We start from the raw sequence: 23,418 nt of genomic DNA, 5'->3' as shown, positions 1-23,418 counted from the left end.
GTTTCTGTAAACACCTAATTCATAAAATGGCATTTACTCAAACTCCTATTTATTGAAAAGTCTTGTTTTTCTTGTTCCTTTTTAAGTTTACCTCTTATCTAGCTTAAATACTATTTTAGCTTATATTTTTAACTTGGCATCTTATTATAGATTGCTTTGGATACTGCTAAATGAGTAAATGTATACCTTTTTTATTTTGTTTTCTACTATAATAATTATTATAAATTGTTCTGTATGCCTCTAATCTTCCAATAAATAGGTGCCGAATTATGCCTATTTTTAAGGCAATTTAAAACTGTCAAGTCACTATCATGAAACACGTCCATACTGTACATGGTTTTAATGAAGTGTTGACGATATATCTATATCTATAAATCTTGTATACAGATAGACTCCAATCGGTGGTTGGATTGGCTAAAAGGTTTAAGGGATACTCATGGCTCTGTAGAGCAATCGTCTTTGTCCTTGGCCTCAGCTATCAACACTGGAGGCGTGTATCATGTGGGCTGGCCTGAAGATTTCAATGGGAAAGTGAGTAGACACTAGTGTAAAAATGTTCAGTGCCTAAAATACAAATGCTCTTCCAAACAAATCTTTCTTTAAATCAATGAAAATATTCTACTAAACAGACATTCTATAAAACAGTTGAGTTTGTGAGCACCCGTTTAGTAACAGTAAGTTGTGATATGTTTGTAGACATGTTTGGAGAATGTCTTTCATGTGAAAGTGACGAAGAACAAAGAAGCAAAGACATACAATCTTAATGAACTCTTAGAGCTGCAGAATAAGCTCATGTTGATGTCATCTAAAGGGGAGCATGGAAGGGATCAAGTCAACAAGTTTACTCAGGTTGGGTCCATTATCACAATTTTCCACAAACATTTTGCAAAAAATATCAAAGTAATGGTGTCTGAAAACATAAATTCACAATAAAAGACCAGATATTATCATGTTACATCTCTCTATTTGAATCAGTTTTTTAAGGAAATGGATGTTCGTTTTGTAGAGATTTACCTCTGTTTTCATCCTGTAGGTTTTTGAAGGAGTACAAAGGTTGGGCCACATCCTCCTGCAGTTGCGCACATCGGGTAATATTCTCTTCCAAAACTGGGGAGCACAGATAGCATGCAACCACCAAGATCAACGCTGCATTCAAGTTAGCTTTTCCCTTTTAAGCAAGTGTGTTGTATATCAGGGTGAGGTTGTAGAGCAACTTCAAAAGCTGTGTCGCTCCCTGGAGGACTTCCATAAAGACTGGTGTAGCCACTTGACTAAGATGCGCTCTCAGTACTACGCACTGAATCATTACACTTCAGAGCAAGTGGTCTATCTTTGCGAATGGATCAACAGTGTAACTATCAGAAGGAAACCTGTGCCACAACAAATGTGGCATCTTTTGACTCCTATTAAACCAGATTGTACCTTAAATGAGATCAGAGAGGCCTTTGAAAAAGCAACTGAGACTGAATCTATGTTTCAATGTGACATGGCAGAGGAATCAGAACCAAATAGTGAATTTGGCCTGCCTTTACAACATATTGGAATGGAATGCTTGGAGGACCTGTGGCAGCAATTTAAGGAGAACATGTCCAAATTCCTTACCCACCATGTGGATGTTGAAATACTTGGGCGGTTTCTCTCCAATCTCTCTGCCATGAATCAAATGCACATCAAACGCAAGATTCCTCCTATTCTACAAGAGGGAAGGCCGAACCTTGTCCAATGCTCTGATGGGGAACTGATTAGCACCACTCTGTCTTTTTATGCAGAGAGTCCACAGCAACCTCTTCCAACAACTGATGAGGTATTAATGTGCCAAGAGGGGACAACTAAAGAGGAGGTGGAGATCTTCCTCCGCCGATGCCTGGGAATACAGGGTACTGCAAGCAGCCATAAGAAGATTTACACTCTGGTCAATCCAGGAGCACTGACCTATGATGTGAGCGTGGCTCTGGTGGAATACTTTGAGACACAAGAACGGTGTGCAGGACCTCATTACCGTCTAGTGATGGTCTGCCCTGTAAACCAGGATAGATATGTTCCTTCCTTCTTCAGCAACTATAAGGTGCAAACTGGTCTGAGTATATCTGCAGAAAGAATAAAAAATTACATTCGCCATCACTTCCGTATACCGTCTGAGCTGGTCACCCACTCAAAAGTCTATCCAGGGGAACTCTCTGTCTGGATGATTGCATCTGAACGTCCAGCTGTTGGTAAGCATAGGATACTATATACTATATATTATGTAAGTCAACATAAAATCAAAATTGCTTGACTTTAAATAAGGTGACAATATTTTCTTGTAGACAAGACTAGACATGCTGAGACTCTTCTCTCTTTGGAATTTCTTTCTGCTTTTGTTGCAGGAAAGTCTCTGTATGTCAAGCGTCTTTTTGAGCAGTTCAGAAGAGAGGTTCGAACAGCTACCTTTCTAACAATCAGACTCATCGAGCCTTACGTTGACATGGATGGATTTGTCCAAACTCTGTCTGAGAGACTGGCTCCACTGAGAGAGCAGGACCCTGTGCTGTTGCACATTGATGCTGCAGCTGTATGTTGTACAAAAATATCTTAATAATTTTTGCTATATCATAACCTGCACTTTTATATACTATTTGTGGGTGACTAAAAACATTCTGTCTCACTACATTTCCTTTTACATTTTGGATTGTTATTAACGGATTTCTTGGTTCTACAGGTGCGTCATGGCTTGGAGGAATTCCTGTTCAAAGTGCTCATTTTAGGATGTCTTAGTGACAGCAAGGGAACTATATGGAGGAGAAATACAGCTCACTTAGTGGCAATTGAAGTACTTCAGCGAGGTCAAAAGAGTCAACCCCAAATAGAGGTAGAATTTTTGCTTTGCCATTTTTTTCTGTTTTGTTAACTTTTTGCTCCTTAAGTCATAATTAAAACATTTTAATTGTGGCACTAACCTGTAATACTGTATTTCTGTGTTTTTACAGACAACCCATGGGTTTTTGCATACACTGCCTACTATCTTCTGCAGGCCTCCTAAAGATATCAAGGCTTTAGAGATCATGAGAAAACAAAGGGGGTACACATCTTTGGATCCACTGATGGATAATGGAGAGTTTCAAAGTGAAGACATTCAAAGACCCTACCAATACTTAATGAGATTCAACATGAATTTGAACTTGGATGACTTCAATTATCAGGCTCATACTGTAGAAGGTGATCCAGCTGACTGTCTCCATCACCTTTTGTCAAACTATGGCTTGAAGGACCCATCATGGGCAGAATTGAAGCACTTTACTTGGTTTCTTAACCTGCAGCTTAAAGACTGTGAGAATTCCTTATTCTGTGATCCAGACTTCCTTGCTGGCAATTTAAGTGGCTTTAAGAACTTCATTGTAAAATTCATGATTCACATGGCTCGAGACTTTGCCTCTCCTTCCGTTGACATCTCTGACCAGAGCTCCTCCTTTTTCTCTAAGAATGAAGATGAAGAAGACATCCTATCTATTCGAAAACGATGGGAAAATGAATCTCACCCATACATCTTTTTCAATGCCGATCATCTCACCATGTCTTTCTTAGGATTCCACGTGAAGAAAAAGGGAACAATTCTTAATGCAGTCGATCCAAAAAGTGGTGAAGTGTTAATGGAAAATGTGATGACACAAGAGCTGTTTTCAGACATTGAGCGACAAAGAATTAACCTTTCTGAGGACTTTGATGACCTGTCCAGAGAAGACAAGATACAAAGAATTTCCTTTGTTGTTGGTGCCAAAAAAGGCTGGGAAAAAGGAAAGTTTGATCCAGATCCTACTTATGAACTCACTACTGACAATGTCATGAAGATGTTGGCTATTCATATGAGATTCAGATGTGAGATTCCTGTGATCATCATGGGAGAAACTGGCTGTGGAAAAACGCGGCTTGTGCGCTTTCTCTGTGATCTGCAACGTGAAGGCAGAGATGTTGAAAACATGAAATTAGTCAAAGTTCATGGAGGTACTACTTCTGAGATTATCTATAGGAAGGTGCGGGAAGCAGAAGAACTTGCTCAGAACAATTTGCAAAAATATAAACTTGACACAGTTTTGTTTTTTGATGAAGCCAACACAACCGAAGCAATCTTTGCCATTAAGGAAGTGCTATGTGACAAAACTGTACAGGGATACCCTCTGAAGAAAAACTCTGGTCTGAAAATAATTGCTGCCTGCAATCCATACAGAAGACACACACCCAAAATGATTAATCGTTTGGAGCAAGCTGGTCTAGGATACAGGGTGAAAGCTGAGGAAACTGAAGATCGCCTTGGTAAAGTTCCCATGAGACAGCTTGTGTACCGTGTGCACCCTTTACCCCCAAGCATGGTGCCTCTGGTATGGGATTTTGGACAGTTAAGTAATTCAGCTGAACTCTCTTACATTCGTCAGATTGTGCAAAAACAAATTAGACATCATCGATTGCCCCTAGCATGTCAGAGTGTGATCACAGACGTTTTGGCTGCCTCTCAGAGATACATGCGTAGCCAAGCAGATGAATGCAGCTTTGTAAGCCTTAGGGATGTGGAGAGATCAATGGGTGTCCTGATTTGGTTTTACAACCACAGAGATGATCTTTTTACAAGTTCCCGCTTGATTGAAACTGAGCAGATGATCTTGAAATGCTTGGTACTTGCAGTCAGTGTTTGCTATTACCCATCACTTGAAAACAAAAGTCCATACCTAGCAACTATCAGCAAATACTTTCCTGATCAGTTCAACTCTAAAGAGTCACTGGAGCAGGAGATCACTTCATGCCAAGATTTTTTTCTTGAGAAAATCCAAACAAGAAACACGATTGCCAAAAATCTGGCCTTGAAAGAGAATGTCTTCCTTATGGTGGTCTGCATTGAGTTGAGAATTCCACTTTTTCTGGTTGGCAAGCCGGGGAGCTCAAAATCTCTTGCTAAGACTGTTGTAGCAGATGCAATGCAGCGTCAGGCCTCTCACTGTGACTTATTCAAGAAACTCAAGGAGGTTCATATGGTGTCTTTTCAGTGCAGTCCTCACTCAAGCCCTGAAGGAATCATTGGAACTTTCCGGAACTGTGCTCGTTTCCAAAAGGATAAGAACTTAGAAGAGTATGTGTCAGTAGTTGTACTGGATGAAATAGGACTTGCAGAGGACTCTCCTCAGATGCCATTGAAGACTTTGCATCCTCTTCTAGAGGATGGATGCATAGATAGTGACAACCCAGAACCATACATGAAGGTTGGATTTGTTGGAATTTCAAACTGGGCTCTCGATCCAGCAAAAATGAACAGGGGTATTTTTGTGTCCCGTTGGGACCCAAGTGAGAAAGAGTTAGTGGAGACAGCTGAAGGCATCTGCTCATCCTCCCACACTGTTCTTCTCAAAATCAAGCACCTTCTGCCAAAGTTGGCAAAAAGCTTCCTAAACATCTGTAAAAATGACACTGAGCAGTTCTTTGGACTCCGAGATTATTATAGCTTGATAAAAATGCTTTTTGCAACAGTCAGCAATTCAGATCAAGAGCCACGTGACAGCGAGTTGGCAGAGGCTGTGTTGAGAAACTTCAGTGGACAAAGGGATGATTTTGATCCACTTGATTACTTCTGTGAAATATTCCAAAACATTCAAGATGTCCAAAGGCCAAGTACACTGAAAATGATTGAACAAAGTCTTAACCACCACAGTGACAAAGAATGTCGATACCTTCTTTTGCTCACAACTAACAATGCTGCCTTATACATAATCCAACACCATATTTTCTCCAAGGAGAACTATACATGCCCAGAAATTGTCTTTGGATCAGGATTTCCCAAAGACCAGGAGTATGCCCAGATATGCCGCAATGTGAGTAGAATAAAGGCATGCATGGAGACAGGTCGAACTGTCATCCTTTTGAATCTCCTTAATCTGTATGAAAGCCTGTATGATGCTTTGAATCAATACTATGTGTACTTCAGTGGACAGCAATATGTTGACTTGGGACTTGGTTCACATAGAGTAAAGTGTCGAGTTCACAGAGACTTCAGACTAGTTGTGGTGGAAGACCAGGAAAAAGTCTACCAGAAGTTTCCTGTTCCTCTTAAAAACAGACTGGAGAAACACAAAGTTGATAGGAGTACAGATTTGACTCCTTGGCAGCACAGAGTTTTGGGAAAACTCAAACAGTGGGTGCAAGAGTTCTCAAAAGTTCAGCAATCTGAATCTACTGAAGCAAATTTCAGCTTATCAGATGCCTTTGCTGGTTTCCATGGCGATGCTTGTGCCAGCGCACTCCTGCAGGCTTTAGAAAAAATACAAAAACTCCACTGCATTCCCAGTTACAAGAATGAAGTCAGCGAACCAAGTGAAGAGGGATCTAACATTAATGTGGCCAAGGACATATGCATGAAAAGAGAGGAGAGTGAGGCTCATCACACTGATGAAGATATGATAGAGTCTCAAGAGGAAATGAACAAATTCCTTGATGAGGCACAAGGTGATGCCTCAATGGAAGTTGAAAGCGAAGTACAGGATGCAGCGGTTCATGAAGAAATTGTGACTCAGGGAGATGCTTCTGATCTTGTGAAAATGGATGAAGATCCTGTTGATGTTGAGGGAAGAGACAGCATGGAGTCAAACAAAACCTTAGACGAGGAAGAGGAGGCCTATGACACTGCCAAGTGCTTTCTCTTAAATTGTTCCACACCTGACTCCGTACTTAGGTTGAAGTATTCTGAATTCGGAAATCAGGAGAAAGACAAACTTCAGAGAATGTATTTCCATCAGCAAAGCCATCAATCTCTCAGAGACCTATTAGACAACCATCTGAACAAAACCAATCAGGACAAGAGCAGATTCTTAGAGGTAATGTTTAGCAGATGACAGACAATAGATATACTTATCCTAAGACTTTTAAGGGACTTGTCAATACTCATGTTTTCTGTTAGGTAACCACATTCTCCAATCTTCTCACTGGAGCTGATGTGAGAAATCTTGCTCCGGCCTTGGGTTTGTCCACCGAGCGGCTTCTTCTTCTCTCATTACACCAATTTGACACAGAGGTTTCTTTTTGCAGCAAGATAAGGTTAATTTTATACTATTTTTATTATGTTTAATTTATTCAGTACCTTTCACTTTAGCAACAAATGTTATCTCTTTTGTCCACAGGTCATTCCTAAAGGAATCTGGGCTGTCTCTACACATTCTCTTGGTTCAGATGGACATGGAAGAGTCATTGTGCAAAAATGAACTTATTGCTTCAGCGAAGTGAGTCTTTTGATGCTGGTGGCAAAAAAACAATAAAATATCTGAGAAAGACTTTTAGAAAAAAGTGGATTACGCTACTCACCTTTTACAATTTACTTGCCTCAGATTTCAATTTAGTAATACTCTGTACTGGAGTCATCTTTTATCACATTCCATGTTTCATTCCTCTTACCTCAGGTACTGTACCATGAATGAAATCTTGTCCTTAAAGTCCGATGAGTGCAATGTCTATACTGTGTTCATAACAAAGCTCTCCCGAATTGGGGAGCAATGTACAACAAGTGGCAACAAGTACATTGGCTTTCAAGGAGGTAAGTGGAACTATTTTGGTCGGTGAAACGTGTTTAGATATTATTGTCAAATAACAAGTATCTTTATCTTTTTTTATTAAAGGAGTTTGGCTGTCTGCACATATTGATGACCTCAGAGATTCTGATGACATGAGCTTAAATCTTAAGGCTTTTTGTGGGATACCTATAAGTAAACTAATCTCTCAGACAATCCAGTCAGGTATGTAAGAACCAAATGCTGCCATCCACTAATTGCTAAAATCGGAGGAATGAGTAAAATATTTTTCAGATTTATTAGTGGTGCTGGCTAAGGCAACAATGTTTTTCTAAACAATCCCCTAACCCTTAATATTGAATGAATCATTCCTCAAATTGTGCAGCTTATTGAGAAGTGTAAGTGACTGGTCTTACAGTTTCTAAATGGTAATCCTATAGACCTGCACTGAATAATAGACCAAAAGCCATATCTGGGGGCTATAAACACCCAGAACACCTTAGCAACTTAATAATAACACCCTGGAAACCTCCCACAACACCCTGTATTGTTGTGGCAATCTTTGTACAAGCAAGCTCCAGTCACATTTTCTTTAAAAAAAAATCTGAAAATCTATTACAAGATGCAAGAAAAACTGTATTCTTTTACAGGTGTCACACAATCAGAAGAAATGGATACAAGTGGACCAGAAAGTGAGAGGGTAAAATGCTTTAAGCTTGCAACAGATAAGTTTAAACATATACGTCAGAGATGTGCCACATGAGAAGGAATTGCATACTTGAAATACTGTTTAATTTGTTGTCAGGGAGATTCAGTACATCTACACAGTTTGTCCCTAATAAGATCCTGCACCCAGAAAGCTGTTTCATTGCTGAGAGATACAGGCAAAAAAACCTCCAGGAGTATGGAGCGCATGAACATATTACTTGGCCTTCTGGGAAGTGACCCTGGGCGGATAGGAGGTCAGTTTGTTTTATGTCTGTTGTTGTCACATATATATAAATATATATATATATATGTATCGCTATAAAGTACTACAGAAACTACAACCTGGCAGAAATTATTAGATCAAGTCACAAATGTTTTTTTATATATATTTTCAGTACGGTTCCAGGAAGTGTTGCTAAGGAGGCTGGTGTTTGCACTGATGCGGAAGGAGGAGCTGGTTCCTAATGCAGAAGACTGGGCTTATAAAGTGGCAAAGAACCATAAAGCTCTGCAGGAAGGTGGAACACTTCGGTACTGTAATGCAACTAGCATTTCTTCTATCTATCTCAGATGGTTAAAAACAGCCGATGCTCAAGGCCAATTATATCAAAGGGGGTAGATAAAAATCTGTGAATTATGATTTTTAACCTTTGCATACCTACCATTTCACAAGGCAAAACTTCCTTTAAAATAATATCAAGCTTCACTCATACTAAATGCTATTGTGACTGCATGTCTCTGATACAAGCAATCAACACATAATATCATTAAAAATTCAAAGTTTATTGTACTGAATGATCAGCCATAGATTATAGATTTAGCTAGCAAAACATTTCTGTGTTTGTGTTCAGGCACACTTTGTGGCGCTGTCTACAGGGTGTTTTGATCCCAGTGTTGGCCCAAGTGTTAGAAGTGTTAGACAGAGACTGCAACTTGAACCTGCTGTATGGAGAAGGGCTCAGTGAGGGTCTGGCTCAGTTCTGGCTGGATATCTTTGAAGATCAACAGCTCCTTGACCTAACCCCCTCACAAAATGCAAGGTATTTTTAAATGCATGAAACCTGCTTTTGATTAAATGAGATATTAAATTGCATTTAAATATCTGACTGTAACTGATGACGTGGTTTTTTTTTTAGCACTTCAGAACAGGAGATTAATGTGCAGTGTCAGCTGTTTTTTGGAGAAGTGGAACGGCCATGTGCTGCTCCTTTTAGCTGGCTGATAAAAACATACTGCCAGAGTTTGTGGGAGGAATCAGAGTTTGTGCGAGGTGAGATCTCTTGCTTTGTGTTTGGCTAAAGTTTAGCCAGATACCACATACACTTACTTAAAACACCTTTATCTTTGAAATTCAAAGTCATGCAAAGTCAGTCAACTTTATACTTCATGCTTTTACATTTTTTTCTCAGACACTGAGAAAGGCAACAAAGCAAGGATTCTACAGTTTGTTAGTGCTGTATCAGACAGTGGATTGGGAAGCTTTATTCAGAAACTCTCAGAGGGAGAGAAAGTTGAGTTGGGTCAGCGCTACTTGACTGATTATGTTCTTCTGTCATTCAAAGTCCGCTCTGAGGAAGAGCGTTGGGTGAGATACAAAGGTTTTGTCAGTATGGCAATAAATTGTTTTTCACACATCACTCTTATTTCATGTTCTAATGTGGGCGTCTATGGGTGTGTGTGTTTTTCTTTTTTACAGGTCTTTTATTCTGCAGTGCAGGGTTGTGTGTCTGCTCTGCAGATGGAGATGTCAGTAACTCCTGAGCTCTCTCCAGCATGGATCCTTGCAGCAGCCCAAATCTACGCCCCACGCTTGGACACATTATCACATACCCTTCAGCTCAACCCTCAACTGGTTCCCATCATCCAACAAGAAAGATCAAAGAGACAAAGCCCTGACATGGTGAGAAGCAGGAGTGTAGCATGAATTTCCATGTTGATTTAGGATTATTTATGCTAGTCTGGTTAAGCTGTTCATCAGCAAAACTTGGCTAGTTGGTCAACTCATGCTAGTGACTTAGATTCCACTGCCTATTTAAACTACTGCAATGTAGCAAAATAACTACCAGTGAGTGAGAGACCAGTGTGTGCAGTCAAACTACTAAATTTAAACAAATGAGATGACTAATGTTTTATTACAGTGTGAGGACATTCTAGCTGTTGGTATCTGTGTTGAAGAAACAAAGCTCCTACCCGTAACATCACTAATTGAATGCCAGACCTTCTTGCAAAGAGTTGAGAAACTTCAGCCATGTTTAGAGAGAGTGCTTAGTACCAACTACAGCGCCCTCTGCAGCCTGGGCTGTCTCAAACACCTGGACACTATAAAGTGAGCTATAAAGAATGTTACAGAATTAGAAAATTGGATAATTTAAAAACATGGTTTTAAATGAACAAATATTTCTATATATATCATGTCATATATGCCATATATATGTCATGATTTCTTGTTCAAATGATTTCTTACAAAAAATCTTTTGTTTTATTTCCTTAGGTCTGTCTTTCAGGGGTTGCTGCTAGTGGCTGCTTTCATTGAAAAGGTGGTCATCAAAATGAAAGTGGGAGATGAGCGGATAAAAGCACTGACTCTGAAACACTGCAGTCAGTTGCATGGGGTGAGTCTAGGCTTATTGTTTGCTCTGTTCATTACTTTTATACGAGACATTGGTGTACTGGAAACCCCTGTAGCCTCCTCACATTATTATGAGACCATTTTGTTATGGTAAAATTTTACTAGAGCAAATTTTCTCGGGGTAGATGCTGAATCAAAGTGACAAATTTGAGTTTAGAACCCTAAAAGTCCTTAGCATATATGCTGTTTATATTTCCTTTCTCACAGCTAATGGAAGAGTCTCCTGATTTGAGGAGCACAGACAATCTTCAGAAAATCATCCGCATACTCAATGATTACCACGATGAGTCCATCAGCAGAGAACTGCGGTACACTTGAATTTCATTGAGCTGTATAATATTAGATGCTATGATTGATTATAGAGATGTAACAATATATCATGTCACAATATATCGCAATACAAAAATGCAACATTATGTATCGTGGATAGTGACAATATGTATTGTGTATAGTTCACCCAAAATGAAAATTACTATGTGAGTAAAAATTCAAGTTTATAGAGTTTTAGTGTCAGTACTATATTAAACTACTAGCTAACACTTTACAATAAGGTTCATTAGTTAAACATTAGTTAATGTATTAACTAACATGAACTAACCATGAGCAAAACATGTGTTACTGTATTTACTAATCTTCGTTAACGTTAGTTAATGAAAATACAGTTGTTCATTGTTTGTTCATGTTAGTTCACAGTGCTTGAACTAATGTTAACAAGATTTTAATAATGTATTAGTAAATGTTAAAATGAACATTAACAAAGATTAATAAATGCTGTGTAAATGCAGTTCATTATTAGTTCATGTTAACTAATGAACCTTATTGTAAAGTGTTACCAACTACTATATATATTGTTGAATATAATGTTTAATAATTCATTGGGGAAATATTTGTAGGTCCTGATAATGCCAAATGTCTTATGTTACCAGTAAAAAGTGGCCTACATTATTTTAAATATATCTAGTCAGTGACAGAGTGCTAACATATTTGTATAAAATAAATCTGTTTCAGAGTCAGAATCATGAATATTTTTATTCTGTTGTCACCATTGCCCTGTATATTGGGTTACCAGCACCAAGTCCAAGCCTATTTATTTCCACCCCCAATGTAATACCAAATTTAGCATTTTAATCAACAAAACATTTTTATTAACCTTTTACTAGGTCTTGGAGTATCGCATTAATATCGTATCGTGAGTTCAGTATCGTGATATGTATCGAATTGTGACATGAGGGTATTGTTACATTCCTAATTGATTATTATTATTTATTTGAAACTATATGACAATATTTTATTTGAATATATTTAAATATATTATTTTATTTTAAATCTGCATATTACTTGAACTAAGCATTACTTAATGATTTATAACCTTTGTTTATTTCTATATACTCTTTCTTCACAGATATGGTATGAAGTGCTCTGTGTGTCTGTTAGAACTGTCAGAGCCCACTACTCTTCCTTGTGAGCATGTGTTTTGCCTGTCCTGTCTGAGGAGATCCACAGAGATAGGAGGAGCAGAGTACTGTCCCATGTGCAGAGCACCTCTGTCAAACAACTTCCAGCCTATTGTCTCCACAACCATAGAGTGAGTTTAATTCCTTGTTCTTGGAAACCGCTGACTTATATAGACTGTAAAGTCTGATTTTTTTGTCTGTTACAGCTTAGCCCTGAAGCAGCATAAAGAGATAAGAAAATGCTGTAACGCATTTTTCCTGGAGGTGGTTTCTCGCTTCTGTCTGACTGAAAAACAAGACCCCCCAGAGGACCTGGTGGAACTGCTTTTTTCTCTCCTCATCTCGGCACAAGGTGGGTGAATTTCCATGTGGAATTTTCCATCTCAAAATAAAATTTCTGTATTTACTTTTACTTTTTAGTGCAATTACAATAAATAAGGACTGGAGCTTTCAAGCTTCAAAAAGGATGTAAATTTAGCATTCAAATATCATAAAAGGGGTCCATGCAATGTTCTGTATTCCAAGTCTTCTGAAATCATACAATAGCTTTGTGTGAAAAACAGACCGAAATTTAAGCCCCCCCCCAATATGCTAATAACTTAAGAACTGCTATGAATGGATGATTTTGGAAAACAGGTCAACCAATTCAGTGCAAAGATCTAGAAAGAATGATTTTTAATCTTTATAATGTTTATGTTTATATGTCTATGAACATTACAGGAGATGTTTACAAGACCAGAGAGCTCACCCCATTTTTGGAATGTGTTGACCAGAGTCCTGTGGTGCGCTCTGTGCTGCCTAAACTCCTTCTGCAATACAGGTGTTGTAATATTGACACAAACACACATACAGTACATACACTTTAACACACCAGGCATATGTGACCTTTTGTGTATAACTTTATAGTGAGTTGTTCTGTTCATTGTTGTTTTGAGAGTCTTCCTCATTCTTATAAAGAACAGTTTGAAATAAGATAATCTGTTTAGTTTCAAACAGGTGAAGAAGCATATTCAAAGGTACTTAGAAGACCTGGAGAGCAAGCTTCTGGACCAGGAGGACAGAACTGAACTGTACCGACTCTTTGTTAACTGTTTCCAGGTGTGTCATAATCTCACCCTTTTGTACTCAATAATGGCAAGTGTCACTTTTACTATTGCTCAAGTACTAAACTTTGGCGCTTAATCCGTTTTGTGCCATGGACAAGAATGATTCATCAAATGTAATCATACTTGCTGTATATTACACTTACAATTTTTGTCTGGTGGACAACCCATGGACCATATGTAAAGACTCTTTTGTTTTGGGCCAGTAAGCAACCACCTAGCAATGCCCTAGCAACCATCTAGAGTACGTTAGCAAATGCATAGAAATGCACTAAATATGTTTGTCATTTTTTATAGGTATAATTACCAACAACTGTATTCTGCTTTCAGCCACATTAATTATTATTTAAAAATGTGCATACTTGTCTCTAAAAGCAGATGTATGTTTCAGGATTCCCTGTTTTGCTCTGGATTAAATGGAGATCATAAACATGTGAAGGAGAGCTCAAGCTTCCTTAGCCGACTGGCTCGTAAACAGACACCTTCCAGACAGACTGACCCAGCTGAGTTTCTGCTGTCTATGGCTCGCCTCAGAATGTGTCTGGACTCTGCTGCCCGTATCCTGTCTAGAGCTATCGGCCAAAAAAATGGTAAGAGGGTCTTCTGGTCTGACCAATTCATTGCAATGCTTAAATGAATAACAGTAGATAACATTTGCAAAACTGTGAAATATTTCCATATGTTTGGTGTCTTTCAGATAATTTGGAGGAAGTGGAGCTAAAGCTTTTGGAGCAGGTGAAGGCTGTGTGTGTATACTGTGACAATGAGTGGTACAGAGTTTACCTTTTTCGAGCACTCAACAGGCAGGCTGGCATGGACTGTCTGCAAGCACTGATCAACAGCACTGATTATGAATGGATATTTCCTGCTGAGATACTACGCCTTCATGTATGTCCATTCAAAATAATGTTGTTTTTATGGTGTTTACAGTATATATAGTTATATAACAAAATTAAGTTTGGAAAAATTAATTGTTATTTTTTCTTTTACAGAGGTTGATTCCTGCAGAGGTGGATCGTTTTTTGTGTTGTGGTCAGTCTTACCTCATTCTTAGAAATGGAGTGGGAAAAGCACTGCAGGAAGGCACAACAAATGGACTCAAAGATGCTCTAAGGGTCAGTGTCTATGAACAATGCACACAAAAACATTATTGTGTGAGCAAACCACTTACAAAAAAAGACTTTTTTATGTTGTATGTCTAATTAATGATACGTTTGAGAGTGTTTGTTTATGCACTGTATAATGTTACATTACTGTTCAAAAGTTTGGGGTCAGTAAGATTTTTTTAATGTTTTTGAAAGAAGTCTCTAATGCTCACCAAGGCTGCATGTATTTGAACAGAAATACAGTAATACTGTGAAATATTATTACCATTTAAAACAAGTGTTTTATTTTATTATATTTTAAAATGTAATTTATTCCGTTACTCCAGTCTTCAGTGTCACATGATCCTTCAGAAATCATTCTAATATGCTGTTATGATACTCAAGTAACATTTCTTATTTTTAATAATGTTGAAAACAGTTGTGCTGCTTTATATTGTTATGGAAATTGTGATGCCTTTTTTAGGATACTTTGATGAATAGAAAGTTCAAAAGAACATTTAATGCATCCTTGATGAATAAAAGTATCAATTTCTTAAAAAAAAAAGTTTCTGATCCCAAAGATCTGAACCGTGGTGTATAATGAATGTTCCTGGAGCTTGAGTGTTAACAGTTTTATAATTTTTTTTTTTCAGGAAGTGGTTGGTTCTGGCCCAGTGAAAAACGTCCTGCTGACTCTAGCTGTGTTCAGGCAGGTCACTTGTTGCTTCATGTCACCTGAAAGAGCTATATATCCTCAAGCACAGGTAAGTGTTCGTTAGGTTTTATGATTTTATTAATCCATATATCAATTAGAATACATATATGGCTACGTTTGAAATGGCAACAGTTTCACATAGTTATCAACATTTAAACATGTTTTTTAATTTATCTCGCATGTAATAGTAACATGTTTGAGTATGAATGCCTATACTTTATGAGATTCAGAAAAAAATATGCAAAACACTCCTGGCAGACTAAATTTTCCTCTCTGTGAACAGGAGTTCAGCTTCTTGGAGGACGTTGTTAGAGAGAACTTCTCAGGACATGCTAGAGAGCTTTGCACCGCTCTCTTATCCAATCAGATTGGAGGTCCAGGATCTAACCTGAGTCTCAGTGCAGGTGTACCTGCTCAGCGTCGTCCTATACTGGAGCTCCTAGTGCATGCGAGCGCAGTGTTTTACAGTGGAAACGGACTGCTCAATCCTCTCTACAACATTGCCTCTCAACCTCTAAAAATGACAGTAAGGACCACTACTTAATGAATAATACATATTTTGGTGTTTAAATTGATCAGGATGATGGTTAAAATAGCCATGCTTCTCTATTCATCCTCAGGAAGCCTTCCTACCCACAATGCCTGATGACCATACCAGTGAAGCCCAGCAGTGGCTCAAGGGCGAAAAACTGCAGATGTACTGTGAGTGTGACTTGTCCATGAAGACAATGAAAATAATAATACTTCTATAATAATAATAATGCCACCTAACTAAAATAATTTGTTTTTCGTTCCTACCTTACAGTTTGTTCTAATGGCCATCCAAGCTTTGTGACAAAGGTGAGAAGTATATTTTCATTCATTTTCATTTGAATGAATTGATAATGTGGTCTGGGAAATGATTATGATTGTTTATTTCTCTTCACTTGTTTAGTGTGGCCGACCAATGGCTACTTCACGTTGTGACACTTGTGGAGTGCCTATAGGAGGCCTGAACCATAACCCAGTGGAAGGTTTTACACCAGTCACTAGAGTCAAAGACCTGACACAACCTGGACATATACTGGGGCAAGCTGAAAACCGGTCTGAAGCCCCAAACAGAGCTCTCACTCTAGCACAGTCTTGTGTCCTCCGTCTATGTCTTCACCTGGCCATGTTACAAGGGGCCATTCATCAACAACAGGTAAAAAAGAAGGAATCCTAAAGGCAATGTGTGTGTAAAAGTTGACATTAGACTTGGTTTTGCATGCTAAGGCCGTGTGTCCACTTAGCACTTTGTTCTGTTATTATGCTTGTTGCTGTCATCTGTTGACATTGTACAAGCAGAATGTGGTGGTTGGTCGGTGTTGTATTTGTCCCGCCCCTCCTCCACTGTGATTGGATGGCTGAGTCCAAAGTGACAGTGATGAGCACTATGTTTTACCCAAAGTTGAACATTCTTCAGCTCTTGGTGACCGGTAAAAAACACCGAGCGCTTAGCATTTCAGCGTGAAATACACGCTCAGGGCCTCGTTATGCTCCTGGCGTTTTTAAAACGCGGCACTCCCATTGAAAACAATTGGAAAAATACGCTAACCTCAGAAAAAATGCTTTGGTGGACACACGGCCTAACTCCCTTTGTTTTTTAAACTCTTATCTAAATAACGCCAACTACTTAAAGTCAGTCGGCCACTAGCGTTATCAAATGAGCTAATGAGCAAATTTTCTAAAGGACTTGGTTCTTCACAGGGCATCAGAAATATGATCAAACCACCTGTTTATGATGTTGGTGAATTCCTTTGGCAACATCTCGAGAAGGACATGGAGGTTCTTGGGAAGACTTTGAATCTTAACATGGACGACACTGCCATTATAATTCATCTGGTCTTCAGCAGGTCTCTACAGGCCACCTCAGGTATCCATATTAATCTTGACTAAAGTTAAACCTTCTTGAACTTTAGACAGTGTTGCATGCATTTTACTTAAAATTGTAACAAAGAACAGCATAACATGGATGGTAGTTACCTGGTTTGAACAAAATTCAGTATTATTTTTTTTATATATATATATACTGTTGTAGTATTTATTAATATATTTTTTAAATTTTGGTTTAAGTTTTTGTAATTTTGTCATATGCTTTTGTCATTTTTAGTTTTAGTCCTTTTTTAATTTTTATGTATAGTTTTATTTTTTTAAGTTTTAGGTTTAGTAATTTTAGTATTTCAAATTAAACTTTATTTCAGTTAGTTGCCACAGCAACATTTCTAATTTTTGTGTAAGTTTTTCTATCTAATATTTCTATTTTATTTCAGTTTTACTTCAATTACAGAAAACTATTTTTAATACTTTTAGTTTTAATTAATAGTAACAACACTGGAAAAAAAATTGTGCATTCAGAGAACCTATGTTTTTTTAAATATTTTTTTCCTCTACATCAGGTGCTGGCGTAAATCTGTCTTCACGCAAGTCCAGAGAACAGTGGGAGAGTACAGTGTGTAAAACAGTCATCGATCCTGTTTTACAGGTCAGTCTTGATACTGATAAATCAAGAAGGGAATACATTAAATATTTAGTCATATAATATACTTGCTTTGGTCAACCTTTGTCTCTGTTTTCAGGATATGAACAGGATGTTGGGCGATGCACAGGACCTGATTGCAGCTGATAACCGACTTTTTAACAGCCCCCTGATGAAGATGCTGAGGGGAGACCCTCAAAAAATAGAGAACCTTCATCTCCCCACTAACTGCCCCACTCACCACTCTGCCTTCTGGAGCCCCTCACCTGTCCTAACGGTGGAAAGCTTATCGCAGCAAATACACCAGAGTCAAGCAGCCCTGCTTACCCTTTTTGTCAATAAGGTTCATTAGCTGAAGACATATAATTATCCAGGTCCTTGCGTTACATTACGGAAGTTGCATGTTCCCCAAATGTATATCCACATGTGTGTGTTTGTGTTTATCAGGTACACTGCATACGACAGCTGATCCATTTGCCGGCTCTTGCTGCCCTGTTGTCTGATCTAATGAAAGTGCTTCCTTCAGGCTCTGAGACCCAAACCCACACCATCGCTTCACTGCTGCACAGTATTCCTGCTGGTCTGTCATGCTTATACTCACTGGTGGAGATAGCTAGTTGATTGATTTATGAAGCTTTTGTATATATGTAACATTACTGTACTGTAATTTGTGTCACTGAATATAGGCCAACAGAAGAAATTGTTGTCGGAAAGAGTAGAGATCTTCATGAAGGTGTGGAACCAACTCAGAATGGAAATATCCAATAACAGTAAGCTGTTTACATTTTTAATTTATGAGATGCTTCTTTATCCAAAGCAACTTGCAGTGCAATCAGCAATTATCTTTATGTGTTTCCTGTGAATCAAACACGTTATAAATGGATAATATTATATAAAATTAAAAAATGGACAATGTTAAAATTCTATACTATTTTGTCTAGATAAATAAAAAATAAAAAAACTTAAAATTTACAAATGCTTAAAACAGTTAAATGCTACAAGTGAATTTAGACATCATTATAACAGCACAATGTTATAATGTACAGAATGAAAAATGGATAACAGACAGATACGTAGAAAACACAATAATTTGGCTAACCTGCTGGGTTGTTTTATTATTTCAGCTTCAGTGGGTTTGGATCATGCACTTTGTGAAAAAGACCTAACTAAGGAAAGCTCTGGGCAGTTTCTCTCCCTGAGTCGTCGCGGACCAGGCTCATGTCTCCACGCAGTCATAGATCTTCTGTCTGAGACACACAACAGTCTTGTGCGAGAAGCCAGAAAAATCTGTCACCAGGAAGACAGGTGTGTATTTGAGAAAGAGTGTACACTACTATTCAAATTTAGTTGGTAAGATTTTTTAATGTTTTTGAGAAGTCTCTTGCTCACCTTCCTTCGAAGGTGTGTAGGCTAGAGTCCTCCTCAGAATTAGATGCTAGAATGACATGGTCTAGTAAGTTACGTCACACGTTCCCTCCCCCCCTTCAAATTGAGATGCCTTCAGCAGTGCTTGATGATGTGGCAGCCGAGATAAGCAGCCTTCCGTTTGAGAAGCACCCTAAATGTGTTTCATCGTCTTATTGATGCATGTCAATTAGTTGCATTTTATCTTACAGTGACTATAAAGTTCCATTGGTGGCGCTGTCCGAGAGCCAACTTGCCCTGTGTCACCCGGAGCGGGAGTTGCTCCCTCTGGTGTTAGCTAACTGCCATTACACACTTGAGAAGGGTCAGCAGACAGTGAGCTCCTTTGATCATGAGGCTATTGAGAGAGAACTCAGCAGACGATTTTTTGCAAGCAAACCACGCATTCAAACAGTGAGTCCACTCATTTTAAACCTTACTATCTTACTGGTGTTCAATATATGACCAGATTCATTTGTTACTAAACAGTGAGAATTCATAATTAAAAATTTAATGCAGGACACTGATAAATATTTGAGAAGACGCCATCAGAATTTTATAGAAGTCCTCAATGAGGTCAGATCCAAAATACCTCAGGTAATTTTCTTCAGTCTCTTTGCACTTCATTCATTTTATCCAAAACAGACTATGTTAATGGTGACATACTGTAGAAATATATAATTATTTATTAATATATTTTTATTTAATTGAAAGTCCACTTGAATATTTCTTTAACTGAAAGCACTTTTTCTTCTTAAGGATGCCTCATTTTTCCCATTTGTTTGACAGGAACCACTAAAGGGCTCTCTGCTCAGCTCCATGAGATCAATGTTGCGTTCATTCACTGATGTGTGTGATGCAGTGTATACCGTGGAGATTGGACTTCGTTTCCTAGGTAAAACTGGAGGAGACCCACAGGCCCTGCTGCTGTCATATCTGACAGACTCTTTGAAAATGCACCAGCAGATCTCAAGCAACATAGCTGAGGTGAGACATGTATTTAAAGTAGTAACTTAAAGCAAATTTAACCAAGCAGGTATTTGCCACTACTATCAGTGCGTATCAACTATGTGATTCTGTAATTCAAATCCACGCTTCTTGGTTTTAGGCTTTAAAAGAGAACCGGCTTAGTCAGTGCACAGCCACCTGGCAGCTCCTTACCTGCTGGAAGAGTGAACAGATGAGGAGGAAAGGACAGGTAATTTGACATTCAGCCTAGCTGTGATGTAAAACGTACAAGAAGGTTGTTTTGAGACACATAGTACTGTATATCATTAAGACACATAGCTATCTCATAGTATTTTTACTTTACACTTTGTGCAAATAGCCGCTGCCTTCGTATAAAAAGATGGACTATGTATTTTTTTTAAAGAAATTAGTAGTATTATTTAGCATGGATGCATTAAATTGATCAAAAGTGACAGTAAAGGCATTTGTAATGTTACAAAATTTATTTTTCAAATAAATGCTGTTCTTCTAACATTGTTTATCAAAGAATCCTGACAAAAATGCATCACTTTCTCCACAAAAATGTTAAGCTGCACAGCTGATAATAATTTCTTGAGCACCAAATTAGTGTATTAGAATGATTTCTGAAGAACTGCATGACACTGAAGACTTGAGTAATGACTGCTGTAAATTCAGCTTTGTCATCACCAGAGTAAATTAAATTTTAAAATATATTAGACAGAAAACAAATTAGATAAATAAATTAGACAGATATTAGACAGTTATTTTAAATTGTAATAATAATTAGCATAAGGTCAGCATAAGAGACTTCTTTCAAAAAAAAAAAAAAAAAAAAAAATCTTACTAACCCCAAACTTTTGAATGGTAGTATATACATAAATAATTTCTGTTAAAATAAATGTTTTCACAGTGCATTCCTTGAATAGGCATCTAATCCCAACCCCCCTACCCCCTTCTGCTTAGCTATTTAGCCTGTCTCTAAACTGACTCCATTATTAGTAACCTCTGTTGACCTCCTCTGATTGACCCTAAACAACAGAGAGAGTGGACAAACGAGGGTTGTAAATCCAAGGGAAAGTGTTGGTCAGAGTGTGCCAAGCTTTAATAAGAGAGCGTGTGCCACAAACAACAGTTCAAAGACTTTTAACCCAGGCTCTTCTGAATAGCTGGAAAGATGACATTATGGCATTTTTTCATGCTTCGTTCCAGAACATATTAATGATGTTTTCATTTGTATTGGTTAGGAGTATTATGGTTTCTCTAATTTACTTTACCAAATGTTTTACAATTTTACAGGATCCATTCCAGCACTTGTCCAAAGAATTCAGAGATAAACTGGATTCAGAGGAAAGAAAGCAAGTGAAGGTTTTCCTTGGGCTCACAGATATTGACACTTTCTCTTTGGAGTTACATGAGATCCTTCAGCTCAAGACCAACAGCACTGTGGAAGACGGCTTCGCTCCGCATTGGGAGTAAGAACTGATCTTATTTTTTTTACATTTTTATTTACCCTGCAATTTAGCCATCTGGATGGCAGCCTTCTGGGCTCACCATTTGTGAGAGTGGGGTTTGATGAGGCAAACTGGCCACAAAAGGCAAACTGGCTACAAAAATGGCCTGAACATTTTTCACATAATGCTAAGCATTTAAAATATAAATTTCATAAGGGATAACAACAGTCAGCCATTCATTATTGCAAAATAAACCTTCACAGAATGATCAGGACCCTGAAACAAAGCAAAGGGGTCTTATGACACTGAAGGGGTTTATTTCACAATAATTATTTGTAATAGTACTAATTTATCCCATATATTTGCATTAATTACCAAAGAAATAAATAAATGGACATGAAATATTGATTTGAAAATTGTTGTACAGTAAACATTATACAAAAATATACAGCAAAATGCCAATCAAGTATTTTGGAGATCTGAATAGTAATTAATTTGAATACTGAATGACAATGAAACATATAACTTTTGATATCTGGCTTGTGATTGAAAACATCAATCCAATTCCGAATGTCTTGCACTTCAATATCATTTTAGGGTAATTATTCTCAAAATAAAAAGTCAGGAAATGTTCTGGCATGCAAAGCAAATACACTTAAATAGATCCTAGAGCATTTAGTACCAAGTTCCCATGACAAAAAGAGACATAAGAGTCTTTTAAGTTTTACCCAGAATGGGCACTTTCAATCACAACAATGCAGACCTCCCAGACCTAGTCATTCCCTGGAGACCTGTGGGCTTTTAGACCCAAGAGAGGCACACTTTGACCCCTCCAGGCTCCCATCTGTCAGTATGCCCTGTTCTGGTCACCTACTGAGCAGGCAGCTGGTCGGAAAGAAAAGGAATGCGTGTGCTGAGAACAATAGAATCCAAAGCTAACTGTTGATCCTAAACCACACCACTGAACACCCTTCCTCCTTTCTCTTTCTGTGTTCCACCACATAGCATCAGGTCCACCATGGAATTTCATTTGGAGGAGAAGAACATCACTTCTTTTCCTGGTCTAGAGAGTCTTCCAGAGGAAATTACTTTGGCTAAAGCAGCAGACATCTGGAGGCTTGCAGTGGAGTTCAAACATTGAAATGTTCTTCTGAATGAACTGAACCAAAATGAATAATATGTGAAAAGATCTGGACTACTTTTGTTGTCAGATGTTGCTGCCTTTGTCATTTCTGTTGTATAGGACTCATTCCAACATCTTAAATCTTTCTTGGCTTGGCTTTTTATTGTTTATTAAATTGATTAAAATAATCTCTGTTTACTCTTTTAGGACTTTGAGTTGCACTTTATTTTACAGTATGTGTACTTGAGTTTACTTTCCTGAGAAACTACAGGGGTTAAGGTTAGGTTTAGGGGTAGGTTCAGGGTTAGTATCTAATTATTACCTAAGTTATTGTAATTACTGTAATAATAAGTACATTGTATGTTCATAGGGAACAACACTGTAAAATAAAGTGCTACCGGACTTTGAATATGTCAGTATTGTTAGGCACTTTATTGTTTAGAGATTTGTTTAGACTTGGATTCAGAGACCAATAATTAATTGATCAATAATGTACTGTTGTAACACCTTCTTTTATTTTGCTTCATTCTACTTTTGCTATTAATCAGGACCAAATAAAGTTGTATTACTGATCTACAGTGCATTTACATTGTGACAAATTTGTGTACAAGAGATACAAAAACTTGTCCAATTATTTTTACTAACAGTCAAATAGCCCAGCCGTTAGGGGTAGAAAAATGTCAAATATTTTTATAAAATACGTTCAATAAATAAATACATTTTTGCCATGTTTAATAGTTATACTTATTAGCTTAATTAGTGT

At 37.9% G+C, this 23,418-nt stretch overlaps 1 protein-coding gene across 1 annotated transcript in view; it reads left to right on the top strand.

The window, feature by feature from the left end:
• Nucleotides 1-23,233, top strand: part of rnf213b (ring finger protein 213b) — a 29,965-nt gene extending 6,732 nt beyond the window's left edge. Inside the window, 44 exon segments of the mRNA XM_051915594.1 lie at nucleotides 388-531; nucleotides 697-849; nucleotides 1,034-2,213; nucleotides 2,367-2,551; nucleotides 2,699-2,848; nucleotides 2,967-6,830; nucleotides 6,914-7,050; nucleotides 7,134-7,232; nucleotides 7,410-7,543; nucleotides 7,626-7,742; nucleotides 8,168-8,217; nucleotides 8,323-8,479; nucleotides 8,621-8,756; nucleotides 9,077-9,265; nucleotides 9,362-9,495; nucleotides 9,635-9,810; nucleotides 9,922-10,125; nucleotides 10,364-10,551; nucleotides 10,717-10,837; nucleotides 11,062-11,162; nucleotides 12,257-12,439; nucleotides 12,515-12,660; nucleotides 13,029-13,128; nucleotides 13,295-13,406; nucleotides 13,803-14,001; nucleotides 14,109-14,299; nucleotides 14,404-14,526; nucleotides 15,150-15,260; nucleotides 15,495-15,737; nucleotides 15,832-15,913; nucleotides 16,017-16,051; nucleotides 16,146-16,394; nucleotides 16,940-17,105; nucleotides 17,629-17,714; nucleotides 17,809-18,051; nucleotides 18,156-18,288; nucleotides 18,395-18,478; nucleotides 18,833-19,013; nucleotides 19,325-19,526; nucleotides 19,632-19,709; nucleotides 19,902-20,099; nucleotides 20,221-20,310; nucleotides 21,378-21,553; nucleotides 22,538-23,233. Coding sequence (XP_051771554.1) covers nucleotides 388-531; nucleotides 697-849; nucleotides 1,034-2,213; nucleotides 2,367-2,551; nucleotides 2,699-2,848; nucleotides 2,967-6,830; nucleotides 6,914-7,050; nucleotides 7,134-7,232; nucleotides 7,410-7,543; nucleotides 7,626-7,742; nucleotides 8,168-8,217; nucleotides 8,323-8,479; nucleotides 8,621-8,756; nucleotides 9,077-9,265; nucleotides 9,362-9,495; nucleotides 9,635-9,810; nucleotides 9,922-10,125; nucleotides 10,364-10,551; nucleotides 10,717-10,837; nucleotides 11,062-11,162; nucleotides 12,257-12,439; nucleotides 12,515-12,660; nucleotides 13,029-13,128; nucleotides 13,295-13,406; nucleotides 13,803-14,001; nucleotides 14,109-14,299; nucleotides 14,404-14,526; nucleotides 15,150-15,260; nucleotides 15,495-15,737; nucleotides 15,832-15,913; nucleotides 16,017-16,051; nucleotides 16,146-16,394; nucleotides 16,940-17,105; nucleotides 17,629-17,714; nucleotides 17,809-18,051; nucleotides 18,156-18,288; nucleotides 18,395-18,478; nucleotides 18,833-19,013; nucleotides 19,325-19,526; nucleotides 19,632-19,709; nucleotides 19,902-20,099; nucleotides 20,221-20,310; nucleotides 21,378-21,553; nucleotides 22,538-22,673 — 11,166 coding nt within the window. The 3' untranslated portion in view covers nucleotides 22,674-23,233.
• Nucleotides 23,234-23,418: the final 185 nt, after the last annotated feature.

This window comes from Ctenopharyngodon idella, chromosome 12 (assembly GCF_019924925.1).
Source record: "Ctenopharyngodon idella isolate HZGC_01 chromosome 12, HZGC01, whole genome shotgun sequence".
NCBI lineage: Eukaryota > Metazoa > Chordata > Actinopteri > Cypriniformes > Xenocyprididae > Ctenopharyngodon > Ctenopharyngodon idella.
Note: the sequence above shows the minus strand (reverse complement) of the source record. Positions and strands in the feature narration are given on the sequence as shown.